Source organism: Diaphorina citri, unplaced genomic scaffold (genome assembly GCF_000475195.1).
Source record: "Diaphorina citri unplaced genomic scaffold, Diaci psyllid genome assembly version 1.1 scaffold139, whole genome shotgun sequence".
Lineage (NCBI taxonomy): Eukaryota > Metazoa > Arthropoda > Insecta > Hemiptera > Psyllidae > Diaphorina > Diaphorina citri.
The window spans coordinates 197782-219158 of record NW_007377576.1 but is presented as its reverse complement, the minus strand read 5'-3'; the positions used below and the strand labels follow the sequence as shown (position 1 = coordinate 219158).

General features: G+C 40.7%; 2 protein-coding genes and 1 non-coding gene across 6 annotated transcripts; all 3 read left to right on the top strand.

The window, feature by feature from the left end:
* The first annotated feature begins 361 nt into the window (after window positions 1-361).
* On the top strand, window positions 362-15446 carry LOC103504903. Its single transcript, XM_026820341.1, has 8 exons — window positions 362-463; window positions 3361-3536; window positions 9195-9219; window positions 10115-10290; window positions 13862-14045; window positions 14228-14342; window positions 14728-14913; window positions 15051-15446. The coding sequence occupies exons 1-8, from the start codon at window positions 397-399 to the stop codon at window positions 15190-15192; spliced, it is 1071 nt and encodes a 356-aa protein (XP_026676142.1). The 5' UTR covers window positions 362-396; the 3' UTR covers window positions 15193-15446.
* Trnap-agg lies at window positions 7412-7483 on the top strand. The gene has a single exon. It is a non-coding gene; the product is annotated as a tRNA-Pro (tRNA).
* Window positions 15447-15744: 298 nt separating the features above from the next.
* LOC103504893 (transcriptional regulator ATRX-like) lies at window positions 15745-18391 on the top strand. 4 transcript variants are annotated; one of them, XM_026820332.1, is made up of 2 exons: window positions 15745-18085; window positions 18242-18391. In XM_026820332.1, exon 1 carries the CDS (start codon window positions 15830-15832, stop codon window positions 18050-18052), a length of 2223 nt encoding a protein of 740 aa, XP_026676133.1. In that variant the 5' UTR covers window positions 15745-15829; the 3' UTR covers window positions 18053-18085; window positions 18242-18391. The 4 variants fall into 4 exon arrangements, with proteins under 4 accessions (XP_026676133.1, XP_026676131.1, XP_026676132.1 ...); XM_026820330.1 differs by having other exon boundaries at window positions 15745-18094; window positions 18251-18391; XM_026820331.1 differs by having other exon boundaries at window positions 15745-18097; window positions 18254-18391.
* Window positions 18392-21377: the final 2986 nt, after the last annotated feature.

Below are 21377 nucleotides of genomic sequence, written 5' to 3'. Positions count from 1 at the left end.
TGGATTTCAGCAAAAACTTGGAACGATGCAACAAAGCTATCTTGTCACCTTCAGCTTTTTTTTTATCTTTTCTTTTTGTTCTGAACTACATGTATGTTGTGTAGGCGAAACACGAATTGGTTCCCAAAAATATGTTGTTGGCCAGACTCCGAAAATTTGGAACCATAGAGACCCTATTAGGATGCGTGCAGCGTTTCCTCTCTGGATGGCCAGACCAATTTTTTGAGCAAGAAATGGAACGGGATTCTCCCGTGATATCAAACAATTTCTTGCGCAACTGGCCCAGCCAAACACCTTCGACCTTCGAGTCAACCTTAATTAATAATGAACCCTTGTGTTTCTCTCGATTGTTCACAGAGGCCGCTACGATACTTACGTCGGCTGAGCGGAATCAAGATGTCCACGGACAGTGGAGGTGACGGTGGCGAGAGTGGGGGGAACGAGAGTGACGTCGAGGCTCACAGTGAAGGAAAAATTTAGTGGTTGGGTGGAAGAGCTCCTCTAGGAGAACCCTGCCACTTAAAAGAAAGCCGTAAAAAAAACTATGGTCGATGGTCGGGAAATCGTAGCGTATGAATCAAGCTTCTGTGACCCCTTGCAATGTTCGTGTGTAATGTACGTCGTGTGTATGTGTATACGTCACTATACGTGTCGCTTGTTTACCTGTCTGCTAGAAGAATAGGACACGGAGGATGAATATTTGATGAGAGTTCACAGCGACATTTTATACGACATATACTAGAGTTTATATGACGTCATGGAAAATAATGAAGTATGATATACTATGGTATAGTTATATCTAACATCTGAACAATTCCCCAATATAGGTTCATACACGTACCATATGACGTAATTTTATTGACTTGGGTAATATTACATAGGTAAATTAGGTATTGTTATTTTTTTAATTTGCCTGGTGTGGACAATCTAAATTTGAAACCATTGATAACAACAGAGGTCTCATCCTAACATTGAAGATAAAAGACAGTAGAGAAGCCAGCCATTGTGAAATTAAACCTTATCTGTTTAGGAGGGCAAGATGTGCCTAGACCGGTTAGGTAAGCAACACACACTCCCTAACATTGAAGATAAAAGACAGTAGAGAAGCCAGCCATTGTGAAATTAAACCTTATCTGTTTAGGAGGGCAAGATGTGCCTAGACCCTTGACAAATGGAGTGTGCCCGAAGTAATCAAACTTATCAAACCCATGGCATACCTACCGGTTACGTAAGCAACACACACTCATATGTTCTGCATTTATCCCAACTCGGTTGTTTCACAAAAAAACACGGGTATCAAGCATGTTTCTGACTTGAATTGGAAGCATGCTTAAGTGGTTCGACCCCCGCCACTGACGAGAAAATTTCCAGACGTTTTCCAAGACTAGCGTCAGAGAGGGGAAAACGGTATAGAGCAGCGATTCCCAAACTGGGGTCTGCGAGATTTTCAGGTTGCCGCGAGGGCCCCCTGGAAATCCTTCGCGGGTAAGGGTGAGTCACATAAAAAATAGTAAATGGGCCGCGGTGCCTTCACAATTGAAAAACAGGGGCCGCGTTGAAAAAAAGTTTGGGAACCACTGGTATAGAGGAAGGGAATCGGTGGTCCCTTAAGGTAGAAACACACTACTGTCACGTCACGTGAGCTCATGGAGAGTCAGAAAGATGTTGTTCAAATTTCTCCCATAATATAATAGGTGATTTCGTTCATGATAGCCACACTGTCCTCATGTCACTTGAGATTTCCTTCCATGGAGGACTCGCCAATACCTCGGAATCGCTTTCATAAATATTACTTGAAAGCAATCCTATAGTAGGATGGTCCTGCCTAGGTAGGTATCTTTTTCCAATCAAATTTACCTCATTGCGTTGAGATTGCCGGAGTAAGGGTACTTTTTCAATCTTATTCGAGCAGGATAAACACAATTTTAGTAAAAAAAAGTGTATTGGAGAAATCTTTTTAGGTCACACAAAATAGAGCTGGATATGCCCACACAGCAAGTTTTAATTATTAAAAATCTCGGAAGAAAATGGAAAAGGGTTACTTCACCTTAAAATGAAAAGATAAAATCAGGTAATTATAGGTAAGTACTGACATGTAGGTAGACGCAATGTTTAGATTATCAAAGAAAAAAAATAGGTTGGCTTAGGTAGACTTATAGGAGGTATAGGTTTTTTGTGTTCTTTTAATTTGACCTTCTCCTAAAAACACAGAAAAGGCCAACTAACATTTTCCTTCGTACCTCCTTCCCTAGGTTCCCCCTTCAAAAAATGCTGCAAGTAATAAAAACATGACTTTTACAATAGCTGGAATGTATTAGACGCTATAAGCTCTAACCAAACATTAAAAAATGAAATGGGGTAGGTACACAGTACCTCATTAACTGCATTGTAAAATAATATTATCGGCAACCCTGCAGTAACAGCAGGGGTGATCGTAAGGGGCTTGGTATTATTTGACAACCCTGCAGTAAAGTACTCTATACGTGGCAACGTGGCATTAAATAACTACTATTCCTTTTTTTCCCCCCAAGGGAACGAAATTTTCCCTTTTTCCAGCCCTGATAAATCTCATGTGGTGCAAATGGCTGGAGTTTCTGTTTGATTTTCATCAAAAAACGCTGACCTTATCGTTTGGCAACAAATTTCGAAATGGGGTCGGCAACGCTGTACTAATGAGCTGTACAGGGAATTTAGGGATTCCCCCGTTTGTATCCGTTTAATTCCCCCAAAAAACAGTTTTTTTTTTTTTGTTTTTTGGCTTTATGGTTTTCTGGACAAAATTTGCACCACCATTTTCGTGTTCCTGGTAAAAAGACCTTTAATTTGATATATAGGTCGACCAGGTTTGGATAAGTCCTTCTATGGGGACAGACAGACCGACCGACAGACCGACAGACCGACAGACAGACGACACTGAAGCGAATACAATAGTCCGTCCCCTATACCTTTTATTATTAGTAATAATAAAGGAAGGACGGACTAAAAAACAGGAAAATTTTTGATGGAGCGAACTGTAACAACCGAAGGTCTTATCGTCCGGGAAAAGGAAGACGATATAGGAGAAAGGCAGCCGTTCTGAGAATGATTCTTATTTGTTTATCTCTTCAAGATAAAATTCGTCTCGGGTGTCAATCGAACACGCGACCTAGCGCTTACCATCCAAGCTTGTTTGTTTTTAACTTGTTTTAAATTTTGAGAGCTTGATTTAATTGTTGAAGGTTTGAATTAATTTTCGAGGACTTGATTTACTTTTTTGAGGATTTCTATTTATTTTCGAGCACTTTTTTTGAATATTTGATGATTTCTTTTAATTTTTGAGAATTGAGGACTTGTTTTCATTTCTACCCTTTTCTTTCGCAGGATCCGGGTCTACGAGTCGCGGACCAAACAATTGCTCACTACCTTTGCTTCAAGTGTGGCCTAGTCAGGATTCGCCGTCGAGTAAGAACGAGCGGGAGGTTCAGAGCTTTCTATTTGACGAGGACGGAAGTAGCAACTCCCACACCCAGCATGATTCGGGGATTGAATCCGTCCAGGTAAGTCGATGAAACGTACAAAGGACATTTCCAAGGGGCCCATCTCTCTCTCTCTCTCTCTCTCTCTCTCTCTCTCTCTCTCTCTCTCTCTCTCTCTCTCTCTCTCTCTCTCAGTCTCCCTCACCCTTTCTTTCTCTCTCTACATCTCTCTCTCTCTCGCTCTCTCTCTCTTTTTCTCTCTCTCTCTCTCCCTCTCTCTCATGATGGTATTGTTTACATTTTGGTGAAATTTGATTCACTTAAACGTTAATTCAATTAAAGCGTTAAATTTGGTTTTCCCACACATCATACGAGGTGCCTATGTGTTTACCAACGACCTACGTGATGTATTGGAAGAGTTATTCGTGATACGGGCGCAAGAGAGAGAGATAGAGGGAAAGCGAGAGAAAGAGAAGTGAGGAGGTGTGAGTGAAGAGGGAGAGTGGGAGAGAGATAGAAGTGAGTGTGAGAAAACGTACAGAGGGGAGGAAGAGAGGCAAAAGAGAGAGAGGCTCCTCCCCCCCCCCTCATTCTCCTTCTCCTCCCTCTTTACTCTCCTCCTCATCCTCCTCCTCCGCCTCCTTCTCCTCCCCTTCCTCCTGGGAGAGAGAAGAGGGTGAGTGGGAGAGAGATAGAAGGGAGTGAGAGAGAAAAGGACACAGGGGACGGAAGGGGAAAGAGAGAGGGGAGAGCAACAGATAGATAGATAGAGAGAGAGAGAGATAGACAGAAGGGAGTGTGAGAGAAAAAGACAGAAAACGATGCAGAGGGACTATCAAGAGGGTGTTAGATAGAGAGAAATGGAACAAAAATCCTGAGAGAGAAAGAGAGAGAGGGGGCAGTGAATGAGAGAAAAAGAGGGAGTGGGAGAGAAAGAGAGAGAGGAAGTGAGAGAGAGAGATAGAACAAAAATCCTGAGAGAGAAAGAGAGAGAGAGAGGGCAGTGAATGAGAGAAAAAGAGGAAGTGAGAGAGAGAGAGAGAGGTAGAAAACAGAGTAGGTACAGAAAGACGGAAATAGAGGAAGTGGGGTTGGTAAAAGAGCGAGTTGGGGGAGGGAGAAAGAGAGAAGTAGGGGAGGGAGAGTTCGGGGTAGGGATTAGGAAGAGAGATCCAAAGGCAGTGGGAGGTAAATATATAGGAGGACGGAAGTAGCAACTCCCACACCCAGCATGATTCGGGGATTGAATCCGTCCAGGTAAGCCGATGAAACGTACAAAGGACATTTCGAAGGGGCCCAAAAATACGTCAGCGTACAAAGGCCCATTTCCGAGGGGCTCAAAAACACGAAGTGGGCAAAGGTCCATTTCCGAAGGGCCCAAAACACTTAGTCAGTGTGCAAAGGCCCATTTCAAAGGGGCCCAAAAAAACGAAATCCGTGTACAAAGGCCTATTTCCAAGAGGTCCAAAAACACGAAGGTCAATGTGCAGAGGTCCATTTTCGAAGGAACCAAAAATTGAGTGGTCCTTATCATCATCATCATTCAGTAGCATCGTTGATGTCGATGGTAGCCAAACTTGATAGAGCCAGGTCAGTTGTTGTGCGAAAGAGCTGTCGGTCTTGAGCCAGTGTTTTGCAGTCGGTGAATGACATGCCGAGCCATTCGCTGATGTTATGGAACCACATTCTCCTCCATAGTGAGAGTGAGCTTTGACATTTTATGAAATAATGCCTATGTAGGAAGATAATAATACCTATGTTTAGGTACCTATAGATTCATAGCTAGATATATATATTATAAGTTATAAGGTAATCTCTGAGGCTTAACGTCGCGACATCCTACGGGATAGGATTTGCCTAGGTAGGATCAATGTCACGAAGTTTATAAATGGAGCAAACTGCCTTCCGATTTTCCGAATTTCAATCACCTCATCCTAAATTATTTTTGGTGGAGATGCCAAAACTCCTAATATTACCTGAAATATTTAGATACCTACCTTGGAACTTGGCAGTCAGTAATGGCTAGTGGAGATGCCAAAACTCCTAATATTACCTGAAATATTTAGATACCTACCTTGGTGGAACTTGGCAGTCAGTAATGGCTAGTGCAGATGCCAAAACTCTTGATAACTTAAACTCCAAATATGTGCCAAATTTTCGAAAACTAATCAATTCCCTATTGGTAGTAGTGGAGATGCCAAAACTCCAATAATTATAAAATCCCAATCAGTAGTGGATGTGCCAATATTTCCAAAACTTATCAATTCCCTATTAGTGGATATGTCAAAACTCCAAATGCTCGATAATTGAATTTCACTTGTCAACGAAATTTCCTGTGTTAAAAAAACTTTAAATTGAAGATTCACGTTGTTGACTTTCAACTATTTTTTTTTAATTTGGGCACGGTCCAGGCAAAAAATGTGAACATAAATCGGGAAATATATTTATTTACAAGTAAAAAAATCATAATATTAGGTTCCTACTTACCTATCGTAAAGGGACTTTAAGGGAATAAAGGGACTTTTCAGTATCATCCTGGATTCTGTCAGTATAAACAGGGTGTATTCTATTCTATTCTACATAATATTGCTTTGCTTATTTATAGGACTAAAAAGGTGAAAAGTGCCTTTACTCCAGCAGTAAAATAAAAAAAGGCATCAAAAAGTGCTGGCTGCACATTTTCCCAAGGTAAACTTGAGTGCAGCATTTTCCACAGGAATAGAATTAACCACCTCTCTTTAATTTTTCATGCTCTCACTTCTCACAGTCCTACTTACCTATCGTAAAGGGACTTTAAGGGAATAAAGGGACTTTTCAGTATCATCCTGGATTCTGTCAGTATAAACAGGGTGTATTCTATTCTATTCTACATAATATTGCTTTGCTTATTTATAGGACTAAAAAGGTGAAAAGTGCCTTTACTCCAGCAGTAAAATAAAAAAAGGCATCAAAAAGTGCTGGCTGCACATTTTCCCAAGGTAAACTTGAGTGCAGCATTTTCCACAGGAATAGAATTAACCACCTCTCTTTAATTTTTCATGCTCTCACTTCTCACGCGGATTTGTGACAAGTAAATTTATAAGTTTAGAACTAGCCAGGGCCTTTGTAAGGGGCCTCATAATGGCCCTACAAATGGGGTTAATTATCAGAGGTCGGGTCGTATGAGAAACATTTCTAATGGGGATTTAGCTAATAGGGTCCTTTGTGAGGGAGTAGTATTACTCGATTTTCCCAAGGTAAACTTGAGTGCAGCATTTTCCACAGGAATAGAATTAACCACCTCTCTTTAATTTTTCATGCTCTCACTTCTCACGCGGATTTGTGACAAGTAAATTTATAAGTTTAGAACTAGCCAGGGCCTTTGTAAGGGGCCTCATAATGGCCCTAAAAATGGGGGTAATTATCAGAGGTCGGCGGGTCGTATAAGAAACATTTCTAAAGGATATTTAGCTAATAGGGTCCTCTGTGAGGGTGTAGTATTACTCGTAAAAAGGCCTTTGTGAGGGGTCATTTTAAAAAGGGCCTTTGATAGGGGTCTTACAAAAATAGAGGCCTTTACAAGGAGTCGTATAAAAATATTGGCCTTTGCGAGGATTCGTACAAAAATACGGGCCTTTGCGAGGAGTCGTATAAAAATAGGGGCCTTTGCGAGGAGTCATTAAAAAAAGGGCACTTCCAAAAACGGATCTGGCCCCAATATGGAAGTTTCCAAACGTCAAAAATATTAAAGTTACCTATGTACTTTGTTTTCTTGGCGTTTTTTATGTTTACAACGTTATGATTGTTTGAGAATTTTGAGATCTTTGTAGATGACGTGTTAAATTTACCTGCAGATATAGCTATGTAATACTGACCTACAAATGTATGGTGTAGCGGTATTTCACTGATTGTCACACTTTCTAATGTACGAATGTATTCATAACAAATATCGTAATGCATTCATAATTTAACATGGAGGCTTGGTGGTCTAGGGGTATGATTCTCGCTTAGGGTGCGAGAGGTCCCGGGTTCAAATCCCGGCCAAGCCCAATTTTTTTTTCCAAAAGTGGAAGTGAAAATATTTTTCTTTTCCCTTTTAAAGGATCCGAGCCCTATGGATAAATGAAATTTACTCCTCCAATATATCTTAATGCAAGGCCCTGTGTCTAATTAGTTCTCTTTCTAGGCTAAAGAATGAAAAATGCAAATTAACCTTTCTCCTTTTTCTTTTAAAAAAAAGTTCTAAACAGAGTTACAAATGTTAGAAAAGGTAAAAGGTATCAAATAAACAGAGTACCTAGCTAGGGTTTCCAAAAGGGAAATGATTCCGTTTCTGAAAGCTTCCCTTTTGTGATCTTTGGGCTTTTTATTTGTTTTTATTAAACTTTGATCCTGAACACCAAAATTCTCTAGTAACCCGGAAAACTCTGCAGGTAGGTACCTATTCCCTGCTTGAGAGAAGTTGTTTAGTGCGTAGTTTAGCAGGCAAGAGTGACCATTTTCCTGTCATCTTGCGGTAGGACCGTCTCATCAGATTGTCTGAGAGAAGAGGTTGCAGGACATTCAGGTTGCGGAAGAGAGCTTGTGCATAGCTTGGACCAAGAGATTGGTCACGAAGTCTTCAGATTGATTTGATACGTAAGAAGGTAAGTCAAGTTTGCCGAGTCTGAGAAAGAGAACAACTAATCTAAGCTGAGGGGTGATGGGGACCGTCTCATCAGATTGTCTGAGAGAAGAGGTTGCAGGACATTCAGGTTGCGGAAGAGAGCTTGTGCATAGCTTGGACCAAGAGATCGGTCACGAAGTCTTCAGATTGATTTGATACGTAAGAAGGTAAGTCAAGTTTGCCGAGTCTGAGAAAGAGAACAACGAATCTAAGCTGAGGGGTGATAATACGTAAGAAGGTAAGTCAAGTTTGCCGAGTCTGAGAAAGAGAACAACGAATCTAAGCTGAGGGGTGATGGATCCCTTATCAAGAACATAACCTCACTTATTGTTTCCTTTTAAGCAATGGTAACTTCATAGGAGATGGCTGTTCATTAGTACTTCTAAAATATAGATGGTTAGGTTACGTTGGTAGGTACTTGGCTAACCTTGGAAAAAGTAAGTAAAAAACTCATTCTGGGGGCTCGTCCACTACTTTGTGATCTTTGGGCTTTTTATTTGTTTTTATTAAACTTTGATCCTGAACACCAAAATTCTCTAGTAACCCGGAAAACTCTGCAGGAAGTTGTTTGTTTAGTGCGTAGTTTAGCAGGCAAGAGTGACCATTTTCCTGTCATCTTGCGGTAGGACCGTCTCATCAGATTGTCTGAGAGAAGAGGTTGCAGGACATTCAGGTTGCGGAAGAGAGCTTGTGCATAGCTTGGACCAAGAGATTGGTCACGAAGTCTTCAGATTGATTTGATACGTAAGAAGGTAAGTCAAGTTTGCCGAGTCTGAGAAAGAGAACAACTAATCTAAGCTGAGGGGTGATGGATCCCTTATCAAGAACATAACCTCACTTATTGTTTCCTTTTAAGCAATGGTGACACTTCATAGGAGATGGCTGTTCATTAATACTTCTAAAATATGGATGGTTAGGAGATCTCAAATTGTGTTCGCTGGTAGAACTACATTGGTAGGTACTTGGCTAACCTTGGAAAAAGTAAGGAAAGAACTCATTCTGGGGGCTCGTCCACTTGTGTTCTTTTAATTTGACCTTCTCCTAAAAACACAGAAAAGGCCAACTAACATTTTCCTTCGTACCTCCTTCCCTAGGTTCCCCCTTCGAAAAATGCTGCAAGTAATAAAAACATGACTTTTACAATGGCTGGAAGGTATTAGGAGCTATAAGCTCTAACCAAACATTAAAAAATGAAATGGGGTAGGTACACAGTACCTCATTAACTGCATTGTAAAATAATATTATCGGCAACCCAGCAGTAACAGCAGGGGTGATCGTAAGGGGCATGGTATTATTTGACAACCCTGCAGTAAAGTTCTCTATACGTGGCAACGTGGCATCAAATAACTACTATTCCTTTTTTCTCCCAAGGGTACGAAATTTTCCCTTTTTCCAGCCCTGATAAATCTCATGTGGTGCAAATGGCTGGAGTTTCTGTTTGATTTTCATCAAAAAACGCTGACCTTATCGTTTGGCAACAAATTTCGAAATGGGGTCGGCAACGCTGTACTAATGAGCTGTACAGGGAATTTAGGGATTCCCCCGTTTGTATCCGTTTAATTTATGAGGACCTCTTTTAATTGCCCAGGACTAGATTTCATTTTTCAGGACTTTAAACAGGAAAAGAAAGAAAAAAAAAACAGGAAAATTTTTGATAGAGGGAACTGTAAGAACTGAAGGTCTTATCGTCCGAGAAAAGGAAGACGATATAGGAGAAAGGCAGCCGTTCTGAGAATGAACCTTATTTGTTTATCTCTTCAAGATAAAATTCGCCTCGGGTGTCAATCGAACACGCGACCTAGCGCTTACCAACCAAGCTTATTTTTGTTTTTAACTTGTTTTAAATTTTGAGGGCTTGATTTAATTGTTGAAGGTTTGTTTAATTTTCGAGGACTTGATTTACTTTTTTGAGGCTTTCTTTTTATTTTCGAGCACTTTTTTTTAATTTTTGATGATTTCTTTTAATTTTTGAGAATTGAGGACTTGTTTTCATTTCTACCCTTTTCTTTCGCAGGATCCGGGTCTACGAGTCGCGGACCAAACAATTGCTCACTACCTTTGCTTCAAGTGTGGCCTAGTCAGGATTCGCCGTCGAGTAAGAACGAGCGGGAGGTTCAGAGCTTTCTATTTGACGAGGACGGAAGTAGCAACTCCCACACCCAGCATGATTCGGGGATTGAATCCGTCCAGGTAAGCCGATGAAACGTACAAAGGACATTTCCAAGGGGCTCAAAAACACGAAGTGGGCAAAGGTCCATTTCCGAAGGGCCCAAAACACTTAGTCAGTGTGCAAAGGCCCATTTCAAAGGGGCCCAAAAAAACGAAATCAGTGTACAAAGGCCCATTTCCAAGAGGTCCAAAAACACGAAGGTCAATGTGCAGAGGTCCATTTTCGAAAGAACCAAAAATTGAGTGGTCCTTTCCTTATATCGATCTTATTTCTGTAAGGACAGAACTCACGCTCTGACTGTCTGAGAGACCGGTGGTATGTCTGAACTAGGTCTGAGTCTGTCCAACAGTCGGCTTGTGAATGACCGCCCTAAAAAGGTAGAACTTGAAATATTGCAAAGATCCTTCTTTGATTTTAAGACAACAAAGTCCTGTGTACTGCTGTGTACCTACACGCATTTCTTTTCCAAATCCACCACCATCGAAAACATTCTACTCTGAGGCATCTAAATATGAACAAATTAAGTAATTAATATTTTAGATATTATCAATATTATGTGACCTACATCAATTCGTGGGAGGAAAAAGCCAATTCAACTTTCAAAGGAAAAAAGGGAACCATTTCTCCCTCTCGTGCCCTCCATGTTACACTCCATCACATCCAGCATCAACTCCCCACTAGATCCTCTCAACACATGTCCAGCGAATTTGTTTTCCTTATATCGATCTTACCTATTTCTGTAAGGACAGAACTCACGCTCTGACTGTCTGAGAGACCGAGGTCTTTCCGGTGGTATGTCTGAACTAGGTCTGTATGTCTGAACTATAGGTCTGTATGTCTGAACTAGGTCTGTATGTCTGAACTAGGTCTGTATGTCTGAACTAGGTCTGTATGTCTGAACTAGGTCTGTCCAACAGTCGGCTTGTGAGTGACCGCCCTAAAAAGGTAGAACTTGAAATATTGCAAAGATCCTTCTTTGATTTTAAGACAACAAAGTCCTGTGTACACGCAGTTGTTTTCCAAATCCACCACCATCGAAAACATTCTACTCTGAGGCATCTAAATATGAACAAATTAATTAATATTTTAGATATTATCGATATTATGTGACCTACATCAATTCGTGGGGGGGAAAAGCCAATTCATCAAAGGAAAAAAAGGGAACCACTCAAAAAAGTCTGAGGCACGCAAGCTCGCTCAAAATACGAGTAGGTACCTAACTATAAATTTGATACAAAAAAGAACGCCGTGAAATAAATACCTAATGACACTTCTCCGTCGAAAAAAAATACGGCGAAGGAAACATCATTATAAAAAAAAGCATTCGTAGTAGAAAAGAAAAAATTCACAAGTGCTTTTTTTACTTCTTCTTTTTTTAGCAAATGAAAAAGGTATATGCTTGTTGAAAATTATTTTGGCCTCTGAGCAGCAAACACTCCAAAAATGACTTAAATAACCTAACTTGCTGTGTTACTATCAAGTACACTAAACTTAAGACCCGGGGCTTGAGTCCCATTGATGGAGTAGGTAACTTAGATATTAAGTAGCACCTTATACCATCAGGATAAAATCCACCCCGGGCGGGAATCGAACCCGCGGCCTAGCGCTTACAAGGCAGACGCACTACCAACTAAGCTAGCTAGGCTGGCCTAACTAAATTTGATAGAAAAAAGAACGCCGTGAAATAAATAAATAATGACACTTCTCCGTCGAAAAAAAATACGGCGAAGGAAACCTCATTATAAAAAAAAGCATTCGTAGTAGAAAAGAAAAAAAAAATTCAAGTGCTTTTTTTACTTCTCTTTTTTTAGAAAAAAAGGTATCATTATACAACTTGCCATGCGGAAAAGAAAAGGGAAGTGTTCCTCTGCCCTTCACCTTGCGAGTTTGCGAGCAGATTTGTAGCAGAAAATAATAAGTTCACCTGAATTCAACATCCGTGACCCAGTGGAGAATAATTTGCTCCCCTTTTCTCCAAGACTGAATAATTTAAGACTCTCCAGACTTCAGAGCTACAAGTTCACCCGGAGGCGTGACCAAACTGGGGGTCAGTGGGTCTCAACATTTTTTGGTAGGGGTTCCAAGTGACTGAATAATTTAAGACTCTCCAGACTTCAGAGCTACAAGTTCACCCGGAGGCGTGACCAAACTGGGGGTCAGTGGGTCTCAACATTGTTTGGTAGGGGTTCCAACGCCACAACTGCCAAGGGGCTTTACCCTCCCTTTGTGGCAACAAGCTACATGTCTCTGTCGTCTGTCCACGTTAACCTCATCACTCAGCTTAAACAGGATCGGGTAAAGTTAGCAGCTTTGACCAGATGGTCATCCAGATACACAACGGCGACCAAAACTATGGCATATAAAACATAAAATTAAAATTTGGAATCTATCACAAAAATTGGTCATCTTCATTATTCAAACACATTGGCCAACCATTAACTTCTTCCTCTATTCTTAAGTAGTTACTATATATTTTTCTTTTCTTTTTTATATTCTAGGTACCGTTGTACTATGTTTTTATATTCTAGAACGTAGAACGTTGTACTATGCATTATTTTGTTCTATGTACAAGAAAATAAATAAATAAATAAATAAATAAAAATAAAAGTACAAGAGGGTAGGTAATAATCGAAACACTAAACTTCGTAATATCACTTCGCAAAGACCTCACAACTTCCCGACCGCTAGACTATAGCAAAGTTGACCTGAATCATGTTGAGCAAATTTTCATGACTATTATTAGTAGGTACCTATTATATTGTGGTTTTCTTAAGTTCTGGTAATCCTTATCTTTGAGAGGGAGATGTTGTAAGTGATTTGACAACACTGTTACCAAGTCTATAAATAGGCAGTCGACAAGATGAAGCAACGCCATTTTGAACCAATCTCATTTTTGTTTTGTGTGTTGTAAAATGTTTAAAAAAATAATTAAAATAAAAGTTATTTGGTGTAACAAATAAACCTTTTCTCTTCTTCATTCATAAGACCTAGCAAATACAATAGGGGACGCCACTCCAAGCGGAGCAGCACACTAAAGAGGAAGGAGCCCCTCAATATCCCTCAGACTGTGGGATTTTTTTCAGTTTGGTAAATCGTAGCGTATGAATCAAGCTTCTGTGACCCCTTGCAATGTTCGTGTGTAATGTACGTCGTGTGTATGTGTATACGTCACTATACGTGTCGCTTGTTTACCTGTCTGCTAGAAGAATAGGACACGGAGGATGAATATTTGATGAGAGTTCACGGCGACATTTTATACGACATATACTAGAGTTTATATGACGTCATGGAAAATAATGAAGTATGATATACTATGGTATAGTTATATCTAACACCTGAACAATCCCCCAATATAGGTTCATGCACGTACCATATGACGTAATTTTATTGACTTAGGTAATATTACATAAGTTAGGTATTGTTATTTTTTTAAAAAAGTTCTAAACAGAGTTACAAATGTTAGAAAAGGTAAAAGGTATCAAATAAACAGAGTACCTAGCTAGGGTTTCCAAAAAGGAACTGATTCCGTTTCTGAAAGCTTCCTGAAAGGAAAATACACCTCGTCCTAACCACTTTCTTTCGCCCCCACAGGTCAGTCCGTGTCCTGGACCTCTGCAAAGCGTTCAACTCACTGAGCGGCGCCGGTCTACTTCCCACTCGCCCAAGGAACGTCGCGCCTCCTCCAGTTTCCTTCATCCCGACCATGCGCGCTTCTTGCGCCTGCAGAAATGCGTGTCCACGGATTTCACGGCGCTTGATGACGAAACGACGCAAGGTGGAGGGGTGAATAACGGGTCGATGAATTCGTCCTCGGCTTCGAGTATGGCGAGCATTGCTCAGCGACATAGCGAGGCCTGGGAGCGACGACGTAGCTCCGTGATGACTGCCAGGTATGCACCAAGAGTTACCGTAATGCCTTTACGGATTTCACGGCGCTTGATGACGAAACGACGCAAGGTGGAGGGGTGAATAACGGGTCGATGAATTCGTCCTCGGCTTCGAGTATGGCAAGCATTGCTCAGCGACATAGCGAGGCCTGGGAGCGACGACGTAGCTCCGTGATGACTGCCAGGTATGCGCCAAGAGTTACCGTAATGCCTTTTACCTGCGACGCGACGGTAACGCGGTATGTAGGTATGTCCGGTATTTTGACTGTAATGATGGTTAAATACGACCAAAACGTTATTTGACAATGTGACCCTTGCTTAAAAGCTGTAGATTCTTTACTTGTACCTACTAGAAGAGTGTTTTCTCAACATGCAGCTGAATTTGAACTTTCTTTGCTTGTCATTCCTGTATGTCCGGTATTTTGACTGTAATGATGGTTAAATACGACCAAAACGTTATTTGACAATGTGACCCTTGCTTAAAAGCTGTAGATTCATTACTTGTACCTACTAGAAGAGTGTTTTCTCAACATGCAGATGAATTTGACTTCCTTTCCTTGTCATTCCCAGGTACTCCCTGTTGGACGCCCTAGACTTGGAGTACGCCCTGATTCGGGCCGCGGCCCGTGGCTCCGTAGGGCCCTACTCCCTCACCGACTCCCTACACAAGTTGACCTTCACACAGAGTCTCGCGTTTCCGGCCCTCGCCCGCGGCCTAGCTCACAAGCGCCGTCGTAGCTCCCAGATAGAGCGATCGTCGCGCCCTCTTGATGCGACGGACTCGGGTCTCAACACATTCGCCAAAGTTATCACCGCGCTGGTACTCATGCTCGTCCACAGAGTCTCGCGTTTCCGGCCCTCGCCCGCGGCCTAGCTCACAAGCGCCGTCGTAGCTCCCAGATAGAGCGATCGTCGCGCCCTCTCGACGCGACGGACTCGGGTCTCAACACATTCGCCAAAGTTATCACCGCGCTGGTACTCATGCTAGTTAGCGTTCTGGTGTTTTTCGTCGTCTACAAGTTTGTGAAGACGTGAGGGTTGCTTGTGCCCCAGAACAATCGGTTCTTGGGGCACTTGAACGTTCAGCAGACGTACAATACAAGCCTGCCGTTCGCTCTGAGATAGCATCAGGTTGTGACAGAGGAGATCTTGTGACGTTAGTGGTTTGTTTAGAGCTATATTCGCACTGAGGTAACATGTAGCAAATAGCAGTTTCAAGTGACATCATGTTCTTCCGAATTGGATAGTTATGGTTAGTATTATGTGGCGGGAAAAGCTTGAGACCTGGGTCTTTCAGATGGTCTGACAGTCATGCTCGTTAGCGTTCTGGTGTTTTTCGTCGTCTACAAGTTTGTGAAGACGTGAGGGTTGCTTGTGCCCCAGAACAATCGGTTCTTGGGGCACTTGAACGTTCAGCAGACGTACAATACAAGCCTGCCGTTCGCTCTGAGATAGCATCAGGTTGTGACAGAGGAGAAAAAAAACAATTTTTTTTTTTTTTTTTTTTTTTTTTTCAAATCAATCTTATACCTAAGCTTTTTTTTTGTGGAGAGGGGGAAATCTTCAAAAAGACCTAAGCTTATTACTTTCTATTTTTTGTTTGTTTCCAGATGCCCAGTCTGTGATTGGAATAAAGCACAAGATTTGTTGCACTGCCTGTGGTAGAAATCTCATGAAAGAAACTGACTTATTGTGCAGCCATCCAGCAATGGATGTGATCATCTGTAAGGAATGCTTACAGTTCTATGGTGATGGTCTCTTCAAGACAGACAAGAAAGGAGATGATGTTTACTGTCGCTGGTGTGCTCAAGGTGGTACTATCTATTGCTGCAGCAAATGTTCAGTTGCATTTTGCAAGAAGTGTATTGAAAGAAATCTGAAAACAGATAAAAAAGTAATGGCAGATATCAATAAAGATACTTGGGCCTGTTTCATTTGTGTAAGCAAACCTCTTTGGAATTTGAGAGCCTTGTGTTGGGCTGTACAAAAGTACAAGAAAGATCTCAGGGATGATTCAAGGAAAAGAAAACTGAGCACATCAAGCGTAGAGTCAGATAAGTTTTCCAAGCCAGGACCAGCTTCAGCGAAGAAAACATTAGCAGGACCTGCTTCAAAAAAAGTGAAATTGGATGAATCTGCCTCAGCCCTGAAGAAACCTGGCCCAGCATCTAAAACACTTACCAAGCGTCCTGGGCCTGCATCATTGACTAAGGTAAAAACAGAAGATTTGAGTGATGATGATAGACCAATCCAAACACGCCACAAGAAAATTGATTATTCTCCCAAAATAGAGTTTCCTACTACCACTCCTAAGCCTAGAAAACCATATGTAAGGAAAGCAGCAGTAGCAGCTAAGAATAAGAGAAAGAGACCAGCCAGAAAAACCAAGAGTAAGTTCTGTCCTGATGTTTCTTCTGATGAGGAGTTTGATGACTTTGAAGATGAGGAAGATGATGAAAGTGTTTCTCTTGAAAACGAGGTGAAAGAACCTGTAGAACGTATCATGGAACAAGTTCTAGACTTTTGTTTTAAATTGTCTAACAATTTCAATACTAAACTCATCAAGTATGGACTTGCTTACAAGGGAAACCTAGATACAAGTGACAAGGTCAATAATGCTTGTGTCAATCTACATATGGATTTGAAGAAAATTGTACGCCTGTACAATGCCATAGATGAAAAAATGATGAATCAACTTGACAATTTTAATGCAGCTCAACAAGCTTTAGAAAATGAAAAACTTGACTTGTCAGAGCCTATCACAGGAGACATTGACCTGGAAGAATATGACATCAGTGCTAAAACTCCTGAACCCGAGATCACTCTTGATGACTCTCCAATTGATGACAGTAATCAACTTGGTGAAACCATGGAAGAAGGAACTGTTGCTATTCCTGATGAATCAGAAGAACAGGTCACAGATAAAACTGTATTAAATGAAGAAAATTTAAATGAAACTGTAGAAAATGGTCAAGAAGACCCAGTGAAACTTGAAGAAATTACAAATGGTACAGCTGATAGTATAACCAGTGACAAGGGAATAAATAATGCTAAAGAAGACTCAGGAAAACCTAAAGAAGATTCAAATAACGTGACTGATCATATGATCATCAAAAGAGAAATAGGAAATGGCAAAAACACATCGGAAAGATTGAATGAAGGTGAGGATGCTTCTAGTACTAGTGAAGATAAAAGCAATCCCATAGGTGATGATAAAAGCAGTGGTGAACTGAATACCACAGAAAAAGAAGATTCAGTGACAGCAGCAACAACAGACACCACTGTGGACAATAGTGCTTTAGCAGATATTTCTATTTCTGGTAAAGGTGTTGAAGAATCTGAAGAGAATAAGACAAATGAAATCGATACTAAGGATGTAGAAAAGGTAAAAACCGATGAAGTTTCAGGCGAAAAAAGCGAGGAATCTGTTGAAATCAGCAATGAAAATAAAGAAGTAGAAAATTCAAATGCTGAGTCTATGGAAGTTGAAGAAACTGAAAATGTAACAACCAACAACATAACATTAGATGCAAGTGTTGAACCTAAGGCAAATGAAACTTCGGAAGATGTAAAAAAGGACGACGAAAATGATGCAGCTGAAATGCGACGAAAAGAATTAGAGCCTGCTGCTGACGAAACAAAAGAAGAAAAGGTTGAAAATGGTAAATTAGAAGAAATGGAAGTGGAAGAAATCAAGAAAGACTCTGACAATGCTAATGACATTGCACAAGCCAATAACAAAGCTGACATTGATGGTCTCTCTGATATATCTGACAAATCGGACCCTTTCACTGATAACTTTGACCAAATTGGAACAAAAGAGACAGCTCCATCAGAACCTAATCCTACCCATTCCAATGGACTTACACTTGGTGCTACTGTAGGAAGTGAATAAACGTTAATGATAAACTATGTTGCATATCTAGAGGCTGTCATCGCCATTCCAATGGACTTACACTTGGTGCTACTGTAGGAAGTGAATAAACGTTAATGATAAACTATGTTGCATATCTAGAGGCTGTCATCTCCCGCGGATAAGGGATTTTGAAGAAATGCGTGATCTTGGGTCTTTCATAGATACTGAGCTGTCATCTCCCGCGGATAAGGGATTTTGAAGAAATGCGTGATCTTGGGTCTTTCATAGATACTGAAAAGATATATTTGGCTAGGATTTCATTTGTTATGTGCATGTAGGTACGCTACATGATATTGTTTACATGGTTTGAGTCCTCTACTCTTTTTTTTTTACTTTTGATTGTCCATACAGAAAAAAATTTGTACATAAGTAATTAAGTATGTAGCTATTTTTATTTTATTATATTCGCTCTCAGGGGTTTTCAAACATTTTGTTTGTGACATTATGACCAAAGACGTCAGTAAAATTCACTTGGCTAACTTATCTGGTTTTGTCTCCAGTTCGATTTTTGTTCAGTGACCTACGAGGAGGACATAAAACTTTGTAGAACCCTTACTTATAGCCCAAATAATAATATCTGATCACGAAAAATTAAATATTCTAGTCCTAAAATAAGTCGGGGTGAAAGGGTTAAGAAGAGAAGATAAATCCGCCCGGGCGAGATTCGAACCGGCGACATAGCGCTTAATAGGTAGACCGCACCGCACACCTATGGGACTCGATATTTATGACTTTTTTTGCAACGCCTTCCTACCTTTTTATTATAAGTTAAAATTTTTATTTTCTGTATAACATAATAATTATAAAGGTGTGGACACCTACTGAATCATTATTATTACGAGAAAAATTCCAATGAACAAGGATTATTTCAATGTGCAATATAAATACAGAAAATTATAAATATTTTGGAATGTACTCTATTATGTCGCAGAAGATTGCAAAATAATGGAAGGAGATAGTTTTTTTTATGCCAAGTTCTTGGCTTGAATCAATTATTACTTTTAGAAATTGACAACTCCAGTTCATTTTCATTTTTTAATTTTGTAAATAAATTTATTTTTCCAATCAGACATTTAATATAATGTATCTAATATCTAAATTTGCTATCAGCTGCAAACTTTAGGAGTTATCTGGTTACCAGTAATATTATGTAAATAAGTATTAAGAGATTTGGGTTTTGAAGTCATTGTCGGTCGTGTAATATGTGTTGACATTTAGAAAGCTGTAGAAACAATAAGTATTAAGAGATTTGGGTTTTGAAGTCATTGTCGGTCGTGTAATATGTGTTGACATTTAGAAAGCTGTAGAAACATCTAATATTCAGTGCATTCATAAAGTCCCCCCCAGAGGGTTCTCATTTAAGATTTTCAAGTTTTCCCCCTGGGGCCGACCCTGAAAAAGTCCCTGAATTTTTACATAGCCTACAAGAAACTAGAGGTAAATATAGGCCCGTATACAAAATTTCAGGTTTCTAAATTCATCGGTTCAAAAATCAAGGTGGGGGGGGGGACTTTATGAATGCACTGTATAAAAATGAATATTTGTATGTTTGTTCGAACTTTATGCCTGGCCAAACTGCTCAGATAAAAGCAATCCCATAGGTGATGATAAAAGCAGTGGTGAACTGAATACCACAGAAAAAGAAGATTCAGTGACAGCAGCAACAACAGACACCACTGTGGACAATAGTGCTTTAGCAGATATTTCTATTTCTGGTAAAGGTGTTGAAGAATCTCCCATCAGGATAAAATCCACCCCGGGCGGAAATCGAACCCGCGGCCTAGCGCTTACAAGGCAGACGCACTACCAACTAAGCTAACTAGACTGGCTTTCTTGATTTTCATTTCAACCACCATAAAAATTGTGAAAGGAACCCCGAGTTTAAACTCAGATTGTGGTCTGGGCCATTTGCATTTAGTGTCACCCATGTATTTGAACGATTTTGGCCCCCTTGGACTCCCAGAGCACCTTTCGGGAAACTGACTACTAGAAAATTAATTGACTACTACTACAGAAACTGTCTGATATAGAGTAGTTGTCAATTTTCCAGTGGTCACTTTTCCCGAAAGGAAAATACCACTAAATCATATGAATGTGGTACTTCCGTCTGCCCTGTTAGCGCTAGGCCGAGGGTTCGATTCCCGCCCGGAGCAGATTTTATCCTGATGGGATAATGTTCGTTCTCGGAAAGGCTGGCTTTTTCCTGTCCTGTCTTTCTTCTCTCTTCGATTTCGGGACGATAAGACTTTGGCAGTTACAGTTCCCTCTGTGAAACCTAAAAAAAAAAATGTGATACTTCTGTTCACAGCTGCAAGATGGCGCTCAAGAGCATGCTCAACCTGAAACAGGTGTCGCAGAACATACTCCTGAATAACACCAAGTTTCGTCCTGGCACCCCAGAGCAGCTGGTGAAGAAAATAACAGACTATCTGGGAGAAAGCGTAAGTTCCGTGACGATTTGACTGGACTAAGACAGTTTTTTAGTCCGGTCAACCGCTATCCGTTCAGGTCACGCTCCAGTCACAGTGCGTTCAATGAACGGTGAAATATAACATTTTACATGCGATTTAGATGGGAGTGAACGTACTGTGACTTATTGAACGGCAGAAGGGAATATCCCCATTTGATCACCAAAGAATATTTTGACTGGAGGGTGATCTGCGATAGTGCAAAGTTTTTCATTTGATACTTCAATGGCAGGAATCAAGGTAGAACACACTGACCTCACGTCACATAAGCTCATGTGATGTCATGTCCTGTCTTACACCATGTGATATCATGCGTCGAAGAACACTGGTATCACGCCCAATCATCAGTTGTACGTTGACAGGCTCTGAACCGTGTACCTACTCACCAGAGGAGCCAATCGAAACATGACTCCCCATGATATCACGAGCTCACGTGACGTGAGGGCAGTTTGTTTCTACTTTCTGCCTTCAAGATCCTTATTATATGGGCTCTTCGGGGATTCTGAATAGCCCGTTGACCGTTTTGCCTTTTTGTAGGCCCCGCGTTTCTAACAAGAAAAACAATAATCCCCAAACCGGGCCTCAGGACCCGAGATGGAAAAGTGTCATTGAGAATTTCCTATACGCTTGAAAGTCGTACGAATTCATGTTCAAATAATATTCCAGGCAAACAGTTCTCTCTTATGCTAACACATGAGCTAACTTTATGACAAGTGAATTTTCTTGCTTTAGGTCGGCTACAGACGTTCAGGTATGGTAGGACGTGTCAGGTAAACCTAACACCTACTCCTATAAACGGGTATATCTCACCGGTAAACCTATTCGATATTCCGGAC